The sequence below is a fragment of the Apteryx mantelli genome, chromosome 8 (genome assembly GCF_036417845.1).
Source record: "Apteryx mantelli isolate bAptMan1 chromosome 8, bAptMan1.hap1, whole genome shotgun sequence".
NCBI classification, from domain to species: Eukaryota; Metazoa; Chordata; class Aves; order Apterygiformes; family Apterygidae; genus Apteryx; species Apteryx mantelli.
The window spans coordinates 38,914,482-38,933,381 of record NC_089985.1 but is presented as its reverse complement, the minus strand read 5'-3'; the positions used below and the strand labels follow the sequence as shown (position 1 = coordinate 38,933,381).

Below are 18,900 nucleotides of genomic sequence, written 5' to 3'. Positions count from 1 at the left end.
AGGTATCACAAGAAGATGAAGAATGCTGCTTCATAGTACTGGATTTTAACAATTTTTCTTCATATAATGTGTATATATGTGTGTGTGTGTGTGTGTGTATACACACACATATACATATTATATGTGTGTGTATACACACACACACACGCATATATACATATACATGCACATATTTTTTATATGGTGTCATTATTACAGGATTATTGCCTGGTTCTTTCCTCTCTAAGTCACAGAGTCCTATCTCTAACTCAAATGCTTTGAGAACAAAACTTAAAAATTTTCAATGTCTCAACAGCAACTTGCAGTTAGCTGACAAGTTTCCAACCCCTCTGTGTGGCACTGATATCATGGAACAATGCAGTAACATTCAATTTTCCCATTTTCTAAACAGCACAAACTCTGTTTCTATAGATTTGCTCATGTAAGTCAGCAGATGAGTCATCCAAAAAAAAGCATAATCATTTGTCCCCTAGGAATCATGTTGTAACTTAATTATTGTACAACACATTCTAATACAAAATACACAAGCAGTTTAGAGTTGTTGAGGTTGCAGAGGGCAAGAGAACTTTTCAGAATTTCCAACTGTTACGGTCTGGGAATGCTGAGTTTCTCCTGATTGAATATCTATTACATAATTAGAAACACATTTGGTTCCATTTTTTGTATGAGACAAAGCTAAAGAAATGTGCGTGTTATTACTCTGCAAAAGTAAAGAGCCGATACCTAATCAGCTTATGCAATATATGCAGTTTTTGCAAACACAATGGTTGTCCATTCTGGGGCAGTTCCTCAGCTGATGTAAACTGTTACTGTTTACATCAGTTGAAATAATGCCTTTCTGACGCTGCAAATATCTCATCAGCACTGCATGGGGAGTCAAGATATAGGAATGTGAAGTGCCGTACGTATTTTGAGTAACATTATGGCATTACGTTTGCCAGGAGGTCACTTGTCAGTGTGTTGGACTTGAATTTGCACTTTGTAATATTTTATTTATTCATATTGAATAATCCCAGTTTTGTTGAGCTATTGCGTGATTGTTATCTTAGCAGGTAATCAAGAGAGTCTTATCAGTGCATAGAGGGGAAAATCTGAAAAAACATGTAGGCATCTTCAGCATCTAAACTACTGGGTATCAGAACCACATATATTTATAACTTCATGAACAGTAAAGGAGAAAGACTCTTTCCAGTAGTTATGACCTTTTGTTTTAAAACCTCCAGTTCTTGTTTACAGATCCTCGTTACAGAAATATTTTAGGCATGGCAGTGGCAAGAGATACCAGGTTTCATGGTCATTTGTTTGGCAGATCTGCATGACAACATCCTCCTTTTTTCTTGGAATCATTACATTAGAAAAAATTAATTAAATAAAAAATTTAATCTTTATCTGCAGTCAGATGAGCTTGAATCTTCACAGTCATTCTGTATCTACCAATATTTGACATGCAAAATCTAAAATCTGTTCAATTTTCTCTTTATCAGAACTTCTATAAATAGGTCAAATATACAGAAGTGTATTCATTGATCTGTCAGGAAGATGGGGCCAATTCAATATTTGAAAGACAAACAAGCTGTTTGGCACTTGCCTTCTTGTTGGGCAACAAGAGACAGCAAGCGTACAGTGATACTATAATCTCAAAGTGTGAGATCATCATATCTGAATGCCTTATTTCAGTAATGGAAAAAAAATGCCTATTCCATATAATGCTGATCCTCTGCAGAACTATGGAGTTCACCATTTTTTGATCAAAGTGCAAAATAAAACTGCAACTGATGCTGGTCTCCTGCTGAACCTCTCTAAACACGCATAGGCAGTGGAGGACAGTTAGTATCGCTAACCTTCAAGACACCGCCTTAAAGCAGATGAACTTCTTTGGAGGCTCCCTCCCAATTTCAGAAGAGCTCCTTTGTTTCTGGGACTAATACAAAAATTGAAATAACCTTACCTCCAAAAGGAATGGACACTAACCGCATTATTATTAGACTTTCTTCAAAGACTTATTATGGTTGCGGCAATGAAATTATGGTCAGATGTAAATTGCTCTTTCATATGCTATGACAAAACAGGCAGGCGGATCATCCATTACGGATTAGCTAATACATCATAATAAAGCTGGCAAAAACCTTCTGTTGTGTCAGGGAACCAGAATAAAGTAAGAATTGTTATTTTATTTCTCACTGTATCAAACAATCCTGGCACAGATGAATATACTGCCAAACAGATTTTTACTGCTTTTAGGCAATGATTTAGGAACAAATATTGGAAGAACAACATACATCCTTCAGCCTTTCCATTGGGGGGTAGACTACTCCGGAAATATTATAATACAAGTACACACACTTTGGATTTCAAAATGTCTCTTTAGGATTTCAGAGACAGACAAAACTCCTATCTTCACGCTCTAAAAACACAGCTCAGTATTATTCTTAATTACAGACCTTCCTAAGCAAAGGAGAGGGTTGTTTGAAAGCAGTCTTTTTAAGGAGACTTTTTGCTACATAGCCTATAATACACACTGCCATCCCAAGGAAGGCAGAAAATGCACCAGTCTTTATTTACGTACATTTATGTGATACACATGACTATAAAGAGGGAGGAAAAAGATCCAAGAACATTAAGGCAGACCTTGGGTACTGTCTGATAATAATGGTAACTAGACAAGCCAGTGGTTCTAACTCTTCTGGCCTCCAAAATATAAATATTATCCAGTGGCCTGTGAATATACCACTGGAAACAGAAACTTGGCATTGTGATCCTACCTCTGACACCGATTCTTTCTGTAGGATTAAAAAAATCATTTCTTTGTGCCTGATTTTCCTTATCTGCTGAGGTAATTATTAGTTACATATCATTCATACTTGGTTTCTGTGAATCTCTGCCATTCATAGTACATTATTATTAATAGGACTGAAGTCATATTAATTGACTGAATATGTCAATCAAAATATTAATTTAGTAAAGACTCTGTACTACTACTCTTCCAGGAATCACTCCAAATTTGGCGACCTTGTAATCACAGTGACTTCAGCTGCCCAATCTGTCTCCAAACAGCTACTTTCCCAGTAGAAACCAACTGTGGACATCTATTCTGTGGTAAGTTTTCTAGATACAGTACAATGCTTATACAGGCTGCTAAATCTTCTTACAGAGTTCTCAAGTTCTACAAATGTAACAGTCCAAGCTTTTTCCCCGGAATTAATGTAAGTTCTGCCACTAGAAGCAGGAGAAGTCCCATCTTTAAATCACCAAAAAAAATCAGTAACAATATTTTTATTTGCTTATTGCTTTCACATTTACAAGGTGCTCAAGAGCTTTTGAAATGCCCAGGAATTCCTAAGAGAAGCAGACAGCAGATCATCTCACAGGATACTGTTAAATTACAGTACAAACTCATGGAATGGGAAGAAGGTCCATAAAAACACACAGTTTGTATTCAACTATGCAAAAACCTTAGTTACAGAAATTAACAGTCTTACAATTGTACAATTTGTGACCATAAAAGCTCAAGATATAACAAACAGTCTTATCTTCTAGCATGAACTCACTCATGGGCAGACAGCTTATCTTTCTACGTATCAGTACTGAACAGCATAAAAACTCAGCTGTTAATTGATTCTGACTGTATGTTCCACAGGCTTTCTCCTGTGTGAAACAATTGCATAAAATAAAACAGAAGTAATCTAGAGAAATAAGGCATAATCACCATAATTTATAGTACTGTAAAAGAACTGTAAATGAAAATTTAGTGGAAGTTACACACTATACTATTATAAAAGTGAGTTTTAGTCATGTATAAACCTTCTTTTAATCTGTTTATCTTTTTTTAAGTAAATCACTGTGGTCATATGGAGAAAACATGTTTGAAGACATCATGATGCACACTCAGTAACTCTTTATTCCAATCCAGGATCTGGCTTAACAGGAAAGTGTCAGGTCCGGATTTAGACACATTGCCTGGCAAAACAATGTGAGGGTCCTTTTTTTGAGGCTGCCTGCAGTGTGGTCTCCTGGCCTCATCCAGTGCAGCTAAATTCACTGGATAATCTAAGTAAAACCTTAATTCTGTAGACACATGCATCTGCTAAATGCCTTGTTTGAGGCTACTAAGGAATACAGTTAGGATTTAACAAATTTAAATAACTTTTCAAAGGAAGACAAGGATGAAACACAAAATAGTGGAGTGAGGTATATTCCATTTCTAAAGGGGATCTCAGGATTTTTAAGGCCCACATTCTGTACCATTAGAGTCAGTGGGAGCTTTGCATCTGCTTCCAAAGGGAGCAGGATAAGGCCACTAGGATACCTGGACAGAACTTTGTTTTCTCTCAGACCTCTGGCACACATCCTGCAGGGAATTACAGGTGTGGTTTACAACCTCACTGCCCCAATCGCTTGCCACGTCCCTTGCTGAAGGCCACTGTCCCCACAACAGGGGTGACAGAAGAGAACCAGTTTTCATGATCTGATGAGGCAGAAACTGCCAGTGAAGGTCCCTTAGTGCTACTGTGCAGCATGAGATCAGTAATCTCTGGCAGAGGGGCAGGGGGACAGCTGGAGGCAGTAATATCTGACACTGCAACAGCAAGATATGTCAAAAGGCAGTGGGCAGAGCCATAAAGCTCCTTTCTGCTATTGTGGGATTTTAGAGACTTTAAAGCAAGTGTAAGCTATATTCACAAGCCATTTACACTTTTTTTCACCATGTACGAGTGTTATAAAAAGGTCTGAGCATAAATGAGTACAAGGCATTATGCTGTTAATGCTGTTGCGATAAAAGCACATTTTTGTTTTCTAGAAAGTGCCATTTTTCTCCCAACTGAAATGATGCTCACCCAGAACAACTCACTCAACACTGCCACTATCCCCATCCTGTGAAACCACTGCAAATCAATGAATCACCAGCAACTAGGGGCTCTTTGTAGGGCCACATGAGTGACATCATATAAATACTTCAGGGTGTTTCATGTTTTTATGCACATAACCTGCTTTATAACATGCTCGCATATGCAGATGGGATGCTTTGAATATAACTCACTCCAGAACAAAAAGGCTCATAAGGCCTCAAAACATGTTTCAAATAATATCGCAGAAGTTATAGTTTCAAATACAAAGACAGACATAACAACAAAATCATTACCTTTCTTCTTTCTCTGGCCCGGTTTAATTTTCCCTTTTCCATCTGTGAATAAGACATAATGGGCTTTGTTTTTATAACATCTGGAGACCTGCAGAGAAGTACCAAATACAAGCTTTGTATATTGTTATCATTAGCTATATATGTTTAGTTAGGCTTTACTTTCCCCAAGTACCTCATCATTTACACTCTGAAGCATAGATTCCAGTGCAATGCATTATACATGTCATGACTATATTTATACAGTAGAAGCAGTCTCTGTAACATGTCTGTTTTTCATGTCTTAAACCAATAAAACGTTACACTGGGCTTATCAAAACCATTCTGCATAGATCTAAGTCTGTTGCGACTGAAATTAGTAATAAAACTTTCCTGGATGCCCTCCGGAACAGAGCTAAGGCAATGCTGCACACTCTTAATAAATTCCACTTTGGTAAAAGTTTCATTTAGAAAATGTGGTCAACCCAGAGCTTTTAAAGAAGATTAATGTGGACTTATAAAAAAAAGTCTGATTTTATTATTAGTAGTAACTCATACAGTTTGTCCTGAAGTTTTCCTTTTCAGCTTCAGTTTGAACCATATGTTCAGGAAGTTCAAGTGAAAAGTGATCCTGCAGCAATATTATTTTTTTCTAATTAACTATAACCACAGAGCTATTTTAGAGAAACCTATGGACTCCCTCAGAAGGTTGCGTAGCAAGCTAGATTAAAACAGGATTTTGCCTATTTTATGAAAAATGCATTGAAGTACAAATAGGTCAACTTCAGAGGAGTCCTGCCTTTCCTGTTCTACTAAATAAATGATTCTGCATGTAGCAAATTTTAATTTCTACTGGATGCTTTTTTAAAGCCCTTGAAGAACTAAGGGATCCTTTATTATCCCATTGTCACCAGTAGGGTGGTGCATAGGCACAACAATACACCCACGTTGATCACAATGCAGGATCTGGACCTAGATATTCAGAACAGTTCCTGAAGTCAGGCGTGATGTTTGTCAAATGCAAAAGTTGAAGCAAAACCTTGAAGCTGGCTGCCAGACTGAGTTTATACATACCGCATGGGGATTTAGATATAAACACAGTCATGTGCCCTACCAACTGTTCTGTGTAGGCAAACAGAATAGAAGAGTCATAAAGAAAAAACCTGCACTCAACTGAAAACAAAAGTAAAAAGCATTGTTCTAACAATTAGGGCGAGGCTCATAAAAATATCTTTAGGCCAAATTTAACGTCCCTATTTTAGAGGACATAATTGATAACATCGTTACCATTTATATATTTGATTCGAACACATTGTTTCTCTAATATCCACTTTTCAGTGACAATGGACAAAGAATGTCTGGGTGCAGAAAAACCCTGCACTGAGGGCTCCTGAAGACTTCTTGCTTACAAGAATCTACTTACTGGCCCTGGTTATTCTTAAGAACAAAGAGCATGGTTCATTTCCATAAAACAACTCCATCAAAACAGCAGTGCAGTGTTCTGCTTCTGTTTTCACTGGGGTCCTTGTCAAATTTGATCAGTTTACATGTTAAGACATTTTTTTTTCTTGACCTGTCACAGTGCACAGCGAGCCTGGGAGCTGAAAGTCAAGCTGTGCTGCTGCTGATTAGATGCTATTTATGCCTTGCTGTATTTGCTGTTAATGCCAGCACTGACATTTGCGTACGTCAACCACTGCTGTCAGTAATATGTGCAGTCTAGCCTTAGTGTCCTCTGCCCTCTTGTATACTTGACACCTAAGTATAAGAAAAGATGACATTGCATTTGGAAGATAGCTATCAGTTGTCATGTTAAGAATGAAGAAGAATGCAGCAACTTGTTCTTCCAGAGCTCTGCAGTTCCAAAGGGGTAACAGAGTTGAAATGTAGTAAGAAAAAAATTAAAGCAAGAGGACAAAACAGCCCAGTGTATGATACTTCATCGCTACAAGGTGTGTTGTACCTGGCAGGACTTTGAACGAACAGGCTGTCCCTTGGCTGTGTGGGTTGGTTTTTTGGGGATAATTAGCCCTCAGAACCCTTAAAGGATGCATTGGCTCTGGAGGAGCTCCACAGTTCTGCAGCTAAACTGCTTTCGTCCACAGCAGCCAACACAGCAGTCTGCATTGCGCTGTGCTATGTACACATAAATTGGAAGGGTACCCGTATTCCTGAGCGCCTCAACCACAGTCAAGGGAGCTTCAAGGGTAAGATGCTATCAACAGGAATAAAAATATCAAAGTCTCCCTCAGGGAGTCTGTGTATCTCTGCATATATTGGTGTAGAAGATCTAAGGCACTGTTTTTACACAGTCACTTTGCAAAGTAAAACCACATATTAAAATGAAAGCAAAGAATTAAGCTAATTTTACAGTCAGTTGTAGAAAGGGGGTTTATTAATTCTGATAACTACCTTATACAAATTAAATATCCTTAAATGTGCTCCATATATCTTAATTTGATCATTTAATTTTTTGTAGGTTCCTGTCTAATTGCATACTGGAAACATAGTCCCTGGTTAGGAGCAATAACCTGCCCTCTCTGCAGACAAAAGGTAAGAGTTATCTCCCTTGTAGTCATCTGCATTATGGTAACTACAAAATGAGAAGCTTGAACACTTAGAATCAACTTTATCTATCCTCTGATTTTCCATAGCATTTCAAAACCCACTTAGACTTGAATGACACTGAAGCCATTCGCATTTATCATTTGACACATGTCATATCAGGCAACTCTGTGAAATATTAAACAGGCCTCCAGCATCTTACTTTTGTATAGTTCATTGAATCTCCAGCATAATACTCCATAAAAAACAATACAGAACTTCTTAATCTCATCTGACCCATGCCAGAGGCTGCCTGTTGTACTGGAAGATTGCATGCAGGTTATAAAAGAAGTTTGCATTTAGTAAATATTCTTGCTATAGTGGAACTACTGACACTCGACAAAGATCAACTTGAGAGGGAGAATATGGACAGGTATGTACTACAGAACAGTATCCTTAACACTGAAGATTAAAATATACAGTGCTAATGTTTATTTTCTCTTAATGAAGGTGATTCTCCTGGATAACATCTCTTGTGAAAAGCAACAAGATAAACCAACCAAACAAATTGTACATGACATTAGAGATTACAACAAGCGTTTCTCAGGGCAACCTCGACCTGTAAGTGTTTATAATTCCACATTTACCTACTTAGGACTGCATAGCACATACTGGATTAAAAGAGCAATGAAAACAAATTTGTATAAGCATGTGAATTATCTCTTTATGCACTTATTTGTGGTATCATAGGGAAGGCTTACCATTCACTACTGGATTCAGCATCTTCCAGTAGAAGTGCTTCTTGGCGCTCCTAGCTCAAAGGAGCCATTCTGCAGCCATCCTGGCAGGGAGGAGAAAGTAGTGTGAGACGAAACATAGGAGGCAAAGCAGAACTAGAGATGATCAGCCTGGAACTTTCAAATATGAGTTCAGATCTGAACTCTAGGATTTTAATCTGCCTCTAAAATTTTTGTGCAATTCATATTCCAACATACAAAGCAGCTGTTTTCTTCCCTAGGTATCACCAAATGTGAGCAGTCCATGCTGGCTCTGTACTTTATTACAGCTAGAATCCCAGCGGGTACAGAGACACAACAGGCAGTGGAAATGATGTGAAAGATGAGGGCTGAAGGCACAAGTGAGGCCCGTTCTTGACAGCACGTAGAGTATCACCAAAGCAAGTCTTCCTTTCCTGTCACATCCTGGTAGGGAGCCTGAAAAGGACTGTGGAGCTTGCTTTAATCCAGGGACTAAATAAACTAGGCACTGTGGAGGAGAATGTTATTTTTCAACCCAATAAACTAGCATTAATGAAGAGGAATAATCACTCAGTCCTATAGCATAGAGAGGCATATACTCAAGCAACAATTAAGGCCCAGTTTCCAAAAGGATTCAACAACATGCATAATAGTTTCTTTTCAAAGTGCTAGGGGAATGGGGATTCCTTTTAGAAGTGTGCCCCTAGATCCTAGAAAATAATTAAACTGCGTAGGTGGACTTGGACAGCACAGAAAGTTTTTACATTCAAGAGATTTGAATCTAAAAGTGCTTAGAGACTTGTTCAACATGAATTAGAATGTAACATAGCATAACTCACATCTGAATATTTAGTTTGCAGATTACCTTTATGACATGCCGTTATTCCTGACTGTTGTGTTGCGACGAATCTTTACCTGGGATGGTCTCGTATGGATTTTTTTCCTAAGAGTTGTTGTATGCTCCTTCGGAGCAATCATATGCTTACCTTCTCCATTTGACACGATGCCTGGGCTTCTCTGTAGAATACTTGGAGCAGCTGATGACATGGTGGTAGTTTTCCTTCTTTTAATATGCATGATAAACATTTGTCCACAAATTATATCAGACGGGGTAGATATGGCGAGGTCTGCATCTCAGAGCATGCTGTCAGAATCCTGACTTTGATTTCTCAAACTTCATCAAATGGTGAGAGGCTTCACCTTGATTCGGGGCAGCCTATGATGGATTCATCATTCTGCTGCGGACAAAGGCTGAAGCAGGACTCAGAGATACTTGGCATGGCCAAGTGATTCAGTGTGCAAATGCTTAGAAGGCTACTTTTATATGCAATGTATATTTGCTAGGTTCTTTCATGCTGGACTCCTCTACCCCTTATATTCATATAAAATACCTGAACTGAAAGTGCCTAAAGCTATGAATGAGGCCTAAACCCTAAAATTGCAAAGCTAATCAACTTGCAGTTGAAGATTTTTAGAACTCTTTAACTTTAACATTTTACATCTTGGCTCAATTTGAATAAAATTTTCATTTAAGAAGTTAGCAAACTGTAGAATTTGCTAAGTCTTGTATGACACAAGGAATGTTAGATAATACCTCTGCAAAATCTTGTACTGGCGCTTTGTGCTATCATAGCTAATTACACATCCATTGCAAAACAGATTCTTACAGCTCTGTAATAAGTACAGGCCAGATTCCAAAATGGGCAATATGAAACTCTTAGCAACACTGGCTTGAAACAAAAATGCAATTATAAAGTAGAAGTATTACAAGGAGAGAACAGCATTAAAAAGATCATACAAGAAATGTGAACAGATCCCAGCGTAACACTTTCATAAAGGCCTATGCAAGGTACACAGCTTCCTTGAACTTTGTGCATCTAAGTTTTAACAAAGTCAACACGACCGTGTGTTTCCTTTGTAGACTTTGTACGCTCCTTGTGACTTCCTTGTTAAGGCTTGGTACCAGAGCAGCCAGAGAGATCAAAGTCAAATTTATGATGGTGATATAAATCGCAGGAAGTTTATGGAAAGTTTGCTAAAGTTGGTGTGTCTGTGTTGATCTGCAAAGAGTTAAAAATACTGGTACAGTACCAGACAATGTTATATATCTGTCCTTGTATAACCTGTACATTTGCTATATGTTTGGAGTCAATGGACTTCATTTTTACATATTAGTTGTATATAGATATATGTATAAGACAGATATATTAAAATATATTAATATTTATTGTTCACAATACGCTGGTCTCCATCTGTTTTTTCTTTCTGTGTATTTTCAGTTGACATTTTTTATTGTGCTTTTGAATTGTATGCTATGATATACCATTATGTTGCACGAGTTTTCTTGCTTGTTACACTTTTTGTTATGATGTTTCTTCATTTTATTCCCATCAACTGTCATTGTCTTTAATTATGTCCCTGAACTTGTAAAGCTGTTTCTCTTAACAATGGGTACTTTGGAAATGGTAACAATTGCTTTTCCATGAACTACAAGGCAGGAAGTGCATTGTTTCTTTAAAAAAATTACCAGATGTTTTTGAATGCTGACTGCTAGCATAAAAAAACCCAGGAACTATTATTTTCCAAATTCTCTAAGTGTAATTTTGTTATTGTGTAACTTCTGTTTGCATTTAACTGGGAATTACAGCCTATGCCATTACTAAAGACTGGAATTTCTATCAAGTTAAGTGTATAAAGATGGAGTCCATTTATATGAATACTAACTCCATGTAAATGGACTGTAGGTTGTTTCTTTTGCATAATAAGGGCTCACCAAGAGGGTGGCAGATTGTAGTTTAAGAAATCAAGGGGTCTCATTAGTGACCTATGGCAGAGTTACAGTTGGTTTACATGTGCTTTTCTGTTCTGTCTCTTGCTTCTTCATCTCTTCCCTCAGTTAGGGCCCCTGGTTTTGCTTTTTAAACAGAATATTATCTTTCATTACTAAGTAATAGACAAATGGCAGAGAGAATTTGTGAGAGAATCTCACTGAAGGCACTGGCAGGATTCAGATCTTGCAAGATCAAAACAATTTGCGCTCTGAGGTGAAACATTTTTCCTGTATACAGCCAGAGCGTCCAACTTCTCTCCTTCCACAGGCCAGTCATGCCCTGATCTGGAGGTGTGACCCTGACAGCATCCTGTAGGATTAACTGTCCAGGGCAGCCTTCAAAATCATCTGAGAACAAATAAAAGCCTCTGGCTGACTCGATTTGGCCAGCAAGCTGCCCAGGGGACAGCTCTGACGTGGATCACAGGAAGGTTTCTGAGCATTAACAAATGCTAGTCTAAGGAAGGAAAATCTGCTTTCTGTCCCGCTGCATTCTCCGCTGTCACTCAGTTTAGCTCTGGAGCACATTTTGAGCTGGGTCTGCCTGAAGCAATGTGGGAATGGACGCGGAGAGCTGGCCTGCTTCAGGGCTGACTCCCCGGGAAGCAGCTGGCAGGACAGAAGGAATGCACCTGCACTATGAGCGTATTTTCAGCAACCGCGCCTGTTCAGCTTAATCCTTCAATATCAACAGTGGGCTGTTTCACATCTGCACTGTGATTAATGTGCACTGAGAGCTAGTTACTTGCAAAAGCCAAAATGGCTCAAAGTTTTGACATAAAAATGACTGCTCTGCAAGAATGGAGACAGAAAAAAAGAGGTAGGAAACAGAAAAAAATAGAGAGAAAAACATTTCTCAGCTGCAAAAGTGATTCCCAAATATCACCCACCAAAAAAATACTATAATCATAGTAAAAAAAATATATGGTATTTTATAATGGAAATCACATCTCAGTCTTAGCTGTAGCAATGCTAGAATTTAAAGGCCCATTTGCAGTGCAGCCGATGGTTATCTGTGAAAAGCATGGCGAAGGTTAGTGATTCAAGCCCACCTCACTTGGGGGACTGCCTTACATCAGCGAAATTGCTTCTTATGCTGTTCCTGCTTGTGGCCACGCTCTGAATAGCGGCACCGGGGTACCAGCAGCTGGTCTGGTTCTGTTTTCTCTGACTGGAGTAAATGATTATTCTTTGTCCCTGGTGTGCATGGATCGCAGACAGAAAATACCCAGTGCCTCACGCTGAAATGAATGCATTTTATTTTTAATTAAAAATGAAAACGTACATTTTTAATGATAAAGGTATATCTTTACAGTGAACAACACAGTAAGAAGAAATTACCTCTGCCTAAAGTACGTGGAAATTTGTCACCCATATTGTTCCCAGCCTATGTGATCTGGATTAGAAGCTTTTCATGATAGAACGATACTCTCTCTGATGTTCCACAAGTTTCAAAAATACTTCGTATTTCTTGTCATAAAATCTGTGTAAAAAAGTTAAATTGAACAAAGCCTGAGATTTTAAGATTTAAATCCCCTGTAATACATGTTTGCTCTCTTCACTGAAGCATCCAAGCAGCTTTGACTCTCCTATAATTACAAGCTTTGCCAGGATCAGAGTCCTACGTGCTGCCGGAGCACGGCTTCCACCCAAACAAGCGACTTCAAGCCGTCCTTACACCTTGCGTTCACCCCGCCGCCAGCCTGGACTCTCGGTTCTTCCTCCAGAGCTGCCTGCGGGTGGCAGCGGGCCCAGGCGGGCTCCGGCGCTGCGTTACCCGCTTGCGCGCCGAGCAGAGAGCCCCGAGGTCTGCGAGGCTTTTAGCGGAGACTCTGCGCTCGCTCCCTCCCGCCGCGTCCCGCCGCCGCCAGGTGGCGCCCGCGACCCTCGGCCGCCGCCGCGCAGGGGCCGCGCTGCAGGGGCCGCTCGGGGCTCCGGCCGCCGCCGCCGCAGGCACCGCACAGCCATCGCACCCAGCTAACGTGGGAAGCGCGCGTCAAACTGCCAAACAGTGACGCGGGACCCCAAGTCCCCGTTTTGCGGACGCAGCTGGCGTTGGTTTAGCCCCGCCTGGTGACTTCGCGGCGTTTTCCCACGTCTCTCACGCCGCTCGGGACTTTTGCTTGCCAAGGAAAGCCGGGGGAATGGGTAGAGAGTTGCTGGCTCCAGTGCTGACACCCTACTGATAGCAAATGAATGCCTTCGCCTATGTTAAAGAGCTGCGTGCCCATACAACCCTTAAAAAATCTGAGTCATAAATATCACTGCATTCAAGCAGCGCTAGGAAAAGACAGGCCTTAAATTCATTTTAAGTAAATTCTCATAGGTGAACGCACAAAACCCAGAATTACCTTTTATCTCCATGGTTTGGCTGCACGACTCTCCCAATTTTTCCCATTTTCGCCATGGCCTCCTAGTAAAAGACAAACACAAACTGGAAAAGCCTGTTTTGATTTAAAATACTTTTTGACAAGAACAAGATGTTTCAAAACCAATCGGAACATTACTGTTGTATTTTGTTTCAGCTGAACAGGCCAGATGGCATAAAATATGTTCAATCCCATTATATAGTAGTCATGAGAACAAAGTATTGCAGACCTCTCAGTAAACCAAAATCTGTTCCTCTTTCTTATTGGGAAGCTGAGGCAGAACAGATTTATCTTTTATTATTTACACTAACCAAAGGAAATATTAAACACTGCATCCCCAGAGGGGTGATTTCACAAATAAAATGATACTTTACATGAGATCCCTTAATTGTTTTCTTAAAGTATCAATTCCCTGTAGCAAGGAGAGGGCTCGAGTGTGCTCCAGAAGCTAAATGTAACTTGCCAAGTACTGTTCTGGAGCCCACCGCTGCCCTCGTCTTCTAGGATGAAGGTGTAAGAACAGAGTTTGATCCTATTCTGCTTTTGGCCAAAACAAAGTCAGATGAGGGGATTTTGCAGAATCCCCTGCAGAAGGATTCTCCAGGACAGCGTCACTTGTGGAAGGGAGAAGACCAAGTAGTTCGATTCCTTTCCTGATCTCTGTGAGATTTGGATTTTCTAGGGATTCTCCTGAGCAAACCCACTGGAATGAAACACTAATCACCAATGTTAGTAGAGGATCAAGCTCAAGCTCTTAGGCAAGGGTGGAGGCAGCAGGCTCAAACTATTTTAAGTGGAAGTTAGATCACAAGAACCATTAGAGCAATAGCTTTCAGATGTAACAGTGTTAAATATATTATAAAAGATCAAGATTCAACTATCAGCGTCTCACTAAACCTATTATCAGCCTTTATAGTTTCTAAGCAAGATCTTAAATCTGTTTTAATACTAGCACCTAAAGCGTAACATGATGAGAATATCAGAATGACCCCGATAGAACAGTCAGCCTGCGCAAGCTGCTACTGCTGGAAGCCATCTAGTCAAATATTATGGCTCGATGTTTTAAAGGGTTGGATGATTTTATAGTCTGTAATATCTGCTGTAGTAAAAACTTTGCGCTCCACTAATCCAGCATTTTACAGCTGAGGATCTCACAGAGCACTACAACGTAGACGAGCAATGTAAGCACAATTTCACCGACCCAGAACAGGCAGAGAGGCTCTGAGGATAAGCAAGTGATGTGCACACCTTATATCTTCCGGTTTCTCCTTTCCCCTGTGTTAAAGAAACATGATCATGACCTAAATGCCAGGATGCAACCGGACTGCCCATAAAGCCAACAGCTGCTCTTTCTCCCATGCCCAGCACTGTCTGTTCAACTAGACGCACAGGGCCTGGGATGGCGCTCGCGTGCCAGTGCAGGAGGTGGCCCCACGGCGCTCTGCCTGCCTGGCTGAACCTGTACCTGCATTACCTGGTATGTTCTGGGGGTGTTTGCTTCTTTTGTCACACAGCATCAACAAATCCTTTTATAATGCCAATCTAAATGTGTTATTTGTCTACTCCAGAGGGTAAATACTAGATGAAATCCTGGCTCTGCCTGGCTCTGCCAAAGTAAAAGGCACTGACAGCGATGCCAGCACAGTCAGGATTTTACTCTTATTAATGCTCCTGATAAAACAACAGAGGAGTATTTCTGGGCATTCATATGCCCATACTCTTTTAGATGTGCAGAAGTTGATTGCACTCTGATTTCCTAAGAAACACCCTCGAAATAACACTTCTAGTGAGATAGTGTGTTCCCTTCTCAGGGACATGTGAGCCTGCTGGCAGAGAAATTCTGCACACCAGCCAGATTAAAATACTGACATGGAAAGGTTGATGGCTTTCCTGGGAAGAGAAATGACCGCTCATGCCCTGTTCTTTACCAGGTGATACTAACTCCAGCATTGTTCCTGCTTACAATCGTCTGTCTTTCACAAACCCCTTACATTGCCATCTGCATTTAGAGGCCGCCCACAAAATTGGTCAACAACAGAGGGGAAAAAACCAGCAGACAATTCCCTCTGTTACAATCAATAATGCATTTTAGGATAGCTTGCTGTCTTACCGGAGAATCGCAGACAACCTCACGGTAAAGGCAGAGCCCCCTCACGCTGTGCAGCAAAGCCCCTCGAAGCACGCTCGCTAATGTGAACAGCCACACTACTTTCAGCTCCCTGCTTTACACCTTCTATTGAATTGCCCTGGAGACACTGCACAAAAAGGAAAAAAAAAAACCAAAGGGGCATCTCAAAGGGCCTAAATGTCTCACACAAATCAACTTTTTTCTCAGGTGCAACAAAAACGGGAAGGGGGAACTGAACTCTGCTAATTGCCTCCGCGGGTGCGAGCAGGGTGTGCTTTCCGCTGCCCTGTGCCGGGGAACGCTGGGAAGAGAGGACACAGAGAGCGCCGTCGCCAGCAGAGGCTCTGCTTCTGTGCGCTCCTGTCATAAATACACTGCACAGCGACGTGCTGCTTTGCTCGGGGGCCTCTTTGGACTTCCAAGGCTGAAAAACGCCCTACGGCTTCTTTGGGAATAAGCCAGCCTTTTGAGATAAACGAACATGTAGACAGGTTTTATTTTTACGCTCTTAATCATCTAACTACGAGGTTTTTCTGGTCAGTTCGGAGAAAACGGCCACCAGCACTGACGGAAGCAGATGCAGTAGGTGTGGGCTGCTGCAGGCGCAGCCGTGCGCGCCGCGGCCGTCCCGCACGCTGCGGGAGCGCTGGCCCGGGCTCCCACGTGTGCCTCCTCGCGCTCCCGCTGCTGCCATCGTCCCGCGAGCGAGGCCCGACTACGCACGGGCAGCTGTGAGACACCGCGTCTCGGGCTGTACGCGCCTCACACGTTCGGGGACCACAAGGGCCGCATCAAGTCTCTGCGGAGCTGAGGAAAGTCCCCCGCACTCGCTGTGGGCTGGATCAGATCTCCCGCTGCTCCTAATAACGCGCCAAGCGGCAAAACGTTTCGAGAAGCACCCCAAAACTCCAATCTTTCCCCAAACCTGAAGCTTCCCTTCTAGTTTAAAGTTATTTTCCCCTCTTTTTTCCTGTGACTTTCCAAAATTACTAATGAAGCTGCTCTGAACCTGCAGCGGGCCTCCAGCCCTTCTGCGGCAGCCTTGGCGTGCCGGCGCTCAGGAGAGGCACCGAGGAGGGTGCCGCCACCGGGATGGCAGCCTGAGGACAGGAGACACTCGCGAGGTCCTTAAAGAAAAACTGGTTCTTAAAAATCTGACCTAGCCCAGCAAACAGGGCCTGGCTGCTGCTTATCTCCTGCTGCTGGTTCACCTATCTATCCACATTTAGCACATTTTCATAAGCACAGATAAGGAGGAAGATGCCGAAGCTGTCTTTCCGGTTTAGCAAGTAAATACATTTGTATTTTTAAGTATATGTAGGTCTCTGAGAATGCCCAGTGTTAAGCTCTCACAGCAGCCATCATGGTAATGTGGTATCACATATTAAAAAGCCAGCGATTTTCAACAACTCACTCATGCTAGGTTGCTCAAAATATCCTAAGTGAATTCCTCTCTTAATGTGCTTTTTTTTTTTAAGTCAGCTTGGTCATTGTTAGTTTGAACAAATACTTCACTCCCAGAGGAGCCTTTTCAACAATTTTCTGGGGACAAAAAGGAACAAAACATTGAAAATATGAATTTATAATGAAATAAGGAACAAAGGAACATTAGAATCACATTACTGAATCAGATCAACCTTATGCACTATTCTGTCTTCAACAGAGCCTTAAATATAGCAAAGCGATAATACTGCTGTTCAGAAATAGCTTGTTTGAGGGTTGACATCCAAATCCATAATTCCAGTCACCAAGAACTTCACAATCTTAATTTGAATGACGCTCTATCTTCTTTGTTTGCCAGTCTAGACAGTACAATGAATACAGTGATTTAAACACAATGAATTCTCTCTTAAAACAAAATATTTTGTAAAATTGCTTTTTAATCATTTCTTTTCTCTCTTTCTATAAAGGCTATGCTATAAATAAACCCTGAAAGTTCGCATTTGATCGTCATTTCTAAAGGCTGGGCAAGAGGCAAGTTGAAGGGTTTACACAGAAAAAAAGAGAGGCACTGTGGAGCCCGAATAAAGAGACGCATTCATGATTTCTAACCTTTTGTCAGAGTGTCAAAGCTGAGACAGATACAAGCCAGTAAACACTCTGCTTTCCATGGGGAGAGTCAGCAGAACGGGATCACCCTACCCAGGACAGCAGGCGCAGGTCCAGCGAACCAAACTCTCCAAGGCCCACCAGTATTTCCAGACAAGGTGCCATTTGGCCGGTGGGAGGGCGACCCAGGTGGGAAGCTCACTTTCCATGCAGAGCAGTTCATTCGGCACAAGCGGCTGAACTCTGCTCTTTAGCAGGACCTGGGGCCGCGGATGAGTTTAAGACACCAGGGTAGCCTCAACAGACAGATCTCCCAAAAATACTGCGGCCCGAGGGGCTGGGCAAGTCAGGCCACCACAGCACATCCCTGCAGCGTCAAGTCTTTGCAGGGCTTCGAAAGCTGTACATGGAGCAGAAGTGTCCCCTTGTTCTCTAGCACCACCCTCTGGGGGGGAGAAACCCTATTTTAAGCCATCACATAAAAGCTGAAAATTTCAACCTTTGTCCTTATATAATGGAAAGAAAAAAAGGTTTTAACGCTACGTGACAGCTGCAGTGCAGCAAGCTACTCCGGCATGTCAGGAACAGCACGTCAGCCTGACTTTAGGAGCCCCCAAGAAGGGCTTACAGGGGCTGTCTTCAAACTGGGAGGCTGGGCTCCTTCGGTTCAACAGGCTCCTGCAAGGGCTGACCCAGAGCACCCACTGCGTGATCCTGCCCGTCGCACAGGAAGGGCCCATCTCCCTCTGACCGCAAAGGGAGCCCAGGAGGATTATCCTGCCTGTGAATGACCCCTACGTCTGATTTTCAAAAGTGACTCAAGGACTTAGGTGGCTGAACCTTACTGAAAATTAATGGGATGTAGGCTCTTAAAAGCATACATCAAATGAGAAATCAGATTTATGTACATCAGCTTTAGGTCCGAGATAAACAGAAGAAGCCAGAAAAATCCCACTGAAATTAATGAGCTGGGAACTTCAGTCCCCTCCAGGATTTGAGCTTTTGCTATTATGATATTTAGATACTTTAAAAAACTGTATCCAAAGTTAAATGGAGGAGGCATCTGGGCACAAATGCAATTTCACAGATGTGTTCTCCCCACTTCC

General features: G+C 41.5%; 2 protein-coding genes across 4 annotated transcripts in view; one reads left to right on the top strand and one right to left on the bottom strand.

Annotated features, from left to right (window-relative positions):
• Positions 1–1,959: 1,959 nt before the first annotated feature.
• On the top strand, positions 1,960–10,560 carry LOC106493887 (E3 ubiquitin-protein ligase RNF170-like). The gene is made up of 5 exons (XM_067300804.1): positions 1,960–2,028; positions 2,988–3,096; positions 7,596–7,669; positions 8,171–8,281; positions 9,272–10,560. The coding sequence occupies exons 1-5, from the start codon at positions 1,960–1,962 to the stop codon at positions 9,575–9,577; spliced, it is 669 nt and encodes a 222-aa protein (XP_067156905.1). The 3' UTR covers positions 9,578–10,560.
• Positions 10,561–12,490: 1,930 nt separating this feature from the next.
• Positions 12,491–18,900, bottom strand: part of FGGY (FGGY carbohydrate kinase domain containing) — a 312,847-nt gene continuing 306,437 nt past the window's right edge. For all 3 annotated transcript variants that reach the window (XM_067301318.1, XM_067301319.1, XM_067301320.1), the window contains 2 exons: positions 13,600–13,661; positions 12,491–12,731 (listed from right to left, as the gene is read on the bottom strand). In XM_067301318.1, the coding sequence (XP_067157419.1) occupies positions 12,650–12,731; positions 13,600–13,661 (144 nt within the window). In that variant the 3' untranslated portion in view covers positions 12,491–12,649. The remainder of the gene's footprint in view (positions 12,732–13,599; positions 13,662–18,900) is intronic.

What these genes read in the sequence shown, in the direction of transcription:
- LOC106493887 (XM_067300804.1), top strand. Translation starts at nt 1,960, where the DNA reads ATGGACACTAACCGCATTATTATTAGACTTTCTTCAAAGACTTATTAT. An exon ending in CTGTGGACATCTATTCTGTG is followed by an intron (nt 3,097 to 7,595) that starts GTAAGTTTTCTA and finishes AATTTTTTGTAG; the next exon opens with GTTCCTGTCTAATTGCATAC. An exon ending in TCTCAGGGCAACCTCGACCT is followed by an intron (nt 8,282 to 9,271) that starts GTAAGTGTTTAT and finishes CTGAATATTTAG; the next exon opens with TTTGCAGATTACCTTTATGA.